Genomic DNA, 5,436 nt, shown 5'->3' on the forward strand with positions numbered 1-5,436 from the left:
AGATGTTAATGTCTTATGCTACATATCGCAGAAGAATATTACAAAAATCACTAGCTAACCACAACTGTAACAATGTAATTTGGAGAGACTACAAAGTGCTCATAGTTCTAAGATGTATTTTATGTTTTCAACACCCTTGGAGACGACATTAAACTATCCCCCCCCCCCCATCTGTGTTGTTGCAACAACAACCAGCACGTCTAATGGGTCTGTGCCTTCCACTATGAACTCAGTGTCGTTAGCAATAGTAAATAAGAAAAAAAAAAAAAAATGTGGATATTTAGAGCCAATACAAGTTTGAGACCTATAAAGATTGGGTTGATCCATCATATGTACATATAGAATTACTTAGTATAATATTCTCTTCTAAGTCCTTAGTGGAACGATTGAACAGATTTCAAAGCTGCTGTGCCGACCACAGGCTACACCCTCCCGTCTCACCGATAATGTAGGCTGGGTCTGGGCAGTTGGTTCTGGACCCCTCCTCAATGTACTCCTGGTACTTTGGAGCAGGCTGCCCGTGTGGCCTCTCATTTGGGCCAGGCCAACCTGAAGAGAGACAAGGAGGCACCAGGCGCTCAGTGCTAAAATGGTAGTGAGAATATTCAGAAACATAGACTTTTGGTGGCCACATATACAAATACAGTGCATTCAGAAAGATTCAGACCCATTTTTTCCACATTTTGTAACGTTACAATCTTATCCTAAAAGATGTATTAAATACAAAATTCTCATTCAAATACGACACACACACAACCCCGCATAATGGACAAAAGCAAAAGCAGGTAAGAAAATGTTGTGCACATTTATTAAAAATGAAACAGAAATACCTCAATTTACATAAGAATTAACCCTTTGGTATGAGACTCAAAATTGAGCGCTCAGGCGCATCCTGTTCCATTGATCATACTTCAGATATTTCTTACAACTTGGATTAGAGTCACCGTGTGGTTAACTTTCAATTGAATTTGGACAATGATTTGGAAAGGCCACACCTGTCTAGTAAATAAAAAGGTCCCCGTTGACTGTGGGCAATGAGCAATCGGGGAGCAGGGGCTTGGTCAGGGAGGTGACAAGAACCGCCGGTGACCAAGAACGCGATGGTCACTGCACTAGTTCTTCCTGTGGAGCAATGGCACGACCTCACGCACACCGCACAACACTCACGCAGCACTCCATCCCCCTATTCAGAGACTATCCTATGACCATTATGTGCTACAGACTACGGAATGCCACTCCTCAGTGAATGATGTGGGCTAGAGGAGCCTCGGGTCGTTGGGGAGGTGATGTGCGCGATATAGGACAGTTATCTGCCGATTGAGGGACTCGATGTGATGGAATAGTACATAGATTGGCTCCTGGTGTTGGATGTTGGTAAGATAGCTGCGAGACTGTCTATCGGGGCCCTGATCGCCAAGAATCGTCCACATCTGAGAACTCTGGCACATGCCTTCGGTTTGAGAACGAGGGGAGTGTGTAGAGGACAGTCGGTTCAGTAAATTGGTGTGGGTGTGTTTGTTGTGTGTTGTTTGCACGAGATAGAGAGCAATGGGACTGGTGTATAGAGTGGATGAGTCAGGATCTCCAGATGGAATATAGATCGCCCATGTAATATTGTAAAGCTCACACCGAGAGAGATATTAAGAATGAGGAACCATTCATGTCATCAGAATTAGCAGCACTAACAAAGGTGGGCACACCATTTCAGATCATGGGGGGATGAAAGGGGTGATTAGACGGATCTCGCACTTTCCACGAAGGACAAACCGCATCCGTGGCCATAAGATCGAATAATCGTAGGACCAAGCACCGTACGCTCAGTAGTGCGTGGCTCTCCGGGTCTCAATATGTCATCTGCATTGTTCCCGCTGACGCTCGGCCAATAGCCCATCTCGTCTGAAGAGACCTGAATAAGATCCCGCTGTGGCAGCAGACAGCTCCAACAACTCGTACAAGAGCTTGCTAGATACGCAATCTGCAGCAGCAAGATGGGAGAAAACTCCGCAAATACAGCGTTGTGCGCACAGGTCTTGTGATGTCGTGCCATACTCAATCACGACGCGCTCACACAGCGCTGTAATCGCGCTGCAAAGGTGCTAACAACAACAGTACTGGAGTACAGGGGTTGAATACTTATGTAAATGTTACGATTTCATTCCTTTAATACATTTGCAACAAATTGTCATTATGGGGTGATGTGTAGTAGATTGAAGAAAAAAAAAAAAAAACATTTTAGATTAAGGCTGTAATGTCAACAATGTGGGAAAAGTCAGTTGTCGAAATACGTATATAAATTCACTCCCTCGTCCTAGATTCCCTTGACTATTCAGTGTTTTCTCTACATAATCCTAGAACATGCACATTGGCACATCATCACATATTGAGAACACACCCTTGCCTCCACAGCCCTTTGCAGTGCACGCCCACAAGGATCTGATGCCTTGATATAATGAGAGCGTGTATCTCAGGTCAGTTGCTGGTACTTCTGGCCCAGTGACCCAGCTGCTAGAGAACATCTCACCGGTCCCATCACCTACTGCGACCTTATTGAGCATGGGTACCCCCGCAGGCAGCTCGCTCTTCGTGTCAGACCCAAGTCTTTCGCACTCTCAACAATACCGCCTGGAAGAGGGTAGTGCTCTACTGCGGAGAGACATTGCGCAACACGCGATACGACTAGATGGAACACGTGGTAAGCATACTCATATCCTCTTAAATAGAATTGCTGTCAACCAAATGTCTCCTCAAGTTACCAGTCCTCGGATCTATGGACTCACATACGAAGTTCTGGTAAACGTGTAAGCCTTTCTGATGAATTTCCATACTAGTACCGGCGTGGGTCTCTGCAGTATCCACGCGCTTTTGGTGGATGAAACCTCAGGTCATAGCCTCACATCTACATTGGCCTACAGTGCTCTCTACTAAATCATCAATAAGACTAACTGTGTCAACTATCTCATTTCTGATAAACAGCTACCGCCTTTATCACTATCCGCTAGACTCATGTGATTCTGGTTACCTCCTGTATATGACGCCTCGTGTAGTCCTCTCTCTATCCTAAGTGCTCTGTACCTCTCTGGTACCTATCTCTCCCAATACGCTGACTCTCTGTAGCCTTGCTCCTAACGCTTAGCCTGCTCTCTCTACCTAAGATCCTGTACCCCGTACCATCAATGCCTGTCTTCACTCTCTCCTGCTAATACCTCCTCTCTGACTCTCTATCCATGACCTGTAACCTCTTGTATCCTCTCTCCACTCCTAATGACCTGCTACCTCGCCCTGTCTCATCCCTAATGATCTCTCCTCTCTGTACCTCTCTCCATCCTAATGACCTGTACTCTAATCCTATATGACTCTGTACGCTCCCTGTATCCTCCTCTCTATCTCTAGATGACTCTTGTACCTCTCTGTCCTCCTTCCATCCGATCCTAATGACCTGTACCTCTCTGTACCTCTCTCTATCCTAATGACCTGTACCTCTCTGTACCTCTCTCTAACCTTATGACCTGTACCTCTCTGTACCTACCTCTATCCTAATGACCTGTACCTCTCTCTATCCTAATGATCTGTACCTCTCTGTACCTCTCCATCCAAATGACCTGTACCTTTCTGTACCTCTCTCCATCCTAATGACCTGTACCTCTCTGTACCTCTCTCCATCCTAATGATCTCTACCTCTCTGTACCTCTCTCTGTCCTAATGACAGGCCTCTTAGGCCAGCTGCTCTATCAGCCTGCCATACCCACAACCAACCCCCCCCCCCCCCCCCCCCCCCCCACACACACACACACACACACAAGGTTAATTTTAAAAAAACATGAGGAAAAGGCACTTTATTCAACATTTGAGGATATTCACTTGGCAGATCTATTGAAAGAAAATGAGAGCGAATAGAAAAAACCCAAACATGATCATAGCCTGGCAAGGGGAAGCGTCTGTCGTATAAATCGCAGGCTGCCAGACAAGAGTGTTCATTGTGATTTAAGAAAGAGGGAAGCGCGAGTGGTGTCAAACCATGATGTATTTTCCTCTGCCTCGCACATAAAGAATATAAATCACTGAAAAATATCTCAACCAAAATCTGACTGTTGAATATGTCTTTCGATACTTATCTCGACCCAGGAAGAGTCGTCTCTGTGTTCATTGGAGGGGAACAAATAGCAAATGAGTGTTTTGGGATTGTCACAGTTTTAAGAACAGTTGATGGCAATATGTAGGCAACACTGCATGATAAAGCCAGAAGCAGAATATCTCAATATTTGAAGGGACAAATCACAAAGAAACATTTTATTTAGTAAACAACAGGTGTAGACTCACAGTGAAATGCGTACTAACGAGCCCTTCCTCGTTAGTACGAGAGAGAAAAAAATCCTCCATCATAAGGGCTACATAACACTGCCATAACAAGGACATATCATAATGTCATAAACAGTGAGACGCTTTCTGCATGCATTGATAGAATCAAACCCATATGCTATGTGTTTCTGTTCAGGAGACATCCATGGCCGGCTGGACCCTCACAGCAGAGGATGGGGAGGGGAAGGTGTGGCCTGGCGCCAGCAGAGACAGAGACAGGTCCCAGACACTCAGGATCGATAACCAGGAAGCCAGGAGACACCTTCCTGCTATCTACTACTGGAGCGCACCTGGAGAGTACCTGGGCAACAAGGTCAGCCCACAACAGCCCTCTTTATCACACTACACCACACCACACACACACACACACACCACACACACACCACACACACACCACACACATCACACCACACACACACACACCACACCACACACACACACACACCACACACACACACACACACACACACACATACACACACACCACACACACACACACACACACACAAACACATACACATACACACACACACCACACACACACACTATTGTTCGGTCTTAAGTTTGACTATTTATTAGTTTCTTCCCTCTTCTCCTCATAGCCTTTGCATGTCTTCCCATCCCATTGTCTCTAACTCATTCTATTCCCCTCACTGCATTCTGGGGGAAAGCGATGCTTCGCTCCATGAACTCTGTAATAATATATTTTTCTTTTACAAACATCTTCAGGCATGACGATTTACTCTGCTCTCCCTAATGTCAAAAAGGCACATCACATCATTATGAGCTTTATATAGGGGTCCACAATAGGGAACTAATGTATGTTTGTCTGTGTGTGTGTGTGCGTGGGTGCGTACGTGCGTGCGTGCGTGGGCGTGTGTTTGTGTGTGTGTGTGTTGGTGTGTGTGTGGTGCGGGGTGCGTGTTGTGAGTTGTGTGGTGTGTGGCGTGTGCGTGTGGTGTGTGTGTGTGATGTGGTGGTGTGTGTGTGTGTGTGTGTGTGTGTGTGTGTGTGTGTGTGTGTGTGTGTGTTGTGGTGTGTGTGGTGTGTGTGTGTGTGTGTGTGTGTGTGGTGTGTAAG

At 45.8% G+C, this 5,436-nt stretch overlaps 1 protein-coding gene across 7 annotated transcripts in view; it reads left to right on the forward strand.

Moving 5' to 3' along the window:
* lama2 (laminin, alpha 2) overlaps positions 1-5,436 on the forward strand; it is a 144,586-nt gene that overhangs the window by 43,629 nt on the left and 95,521 nt on the right. For all 7 annotated transcript variants that reach the window (XM_070446506.1, XM_070446507.1, XM_070446509.1 and 4 more), the window contains exon 12: positions 4,493-4,669. In XM_070446506.1, coding sequence (XP_070302607.1) covers positions 4,493-4,669 — 177 coding nt within the window. The remainder of the gene's footprint in view (positions 1-4,492; positions 4,670-5,436) is intronic.

Source organism: Salvelinus sp. IW2-2015, linkage group LG14, assembly GCF_002910315.2.
Source record: "Salvelinus sp. IW2-2015 linkage group LG14, ASM291031v2, whole genome shotgun sequence".
In the NCBI taxonomy this organism is placed as follows: Eukaryota; Metazoa; Chordata; class Actinopteri; order Salmoniformes; family Salmonidae; genus Salvelinus; species Salvelinus sp. IW2-2015.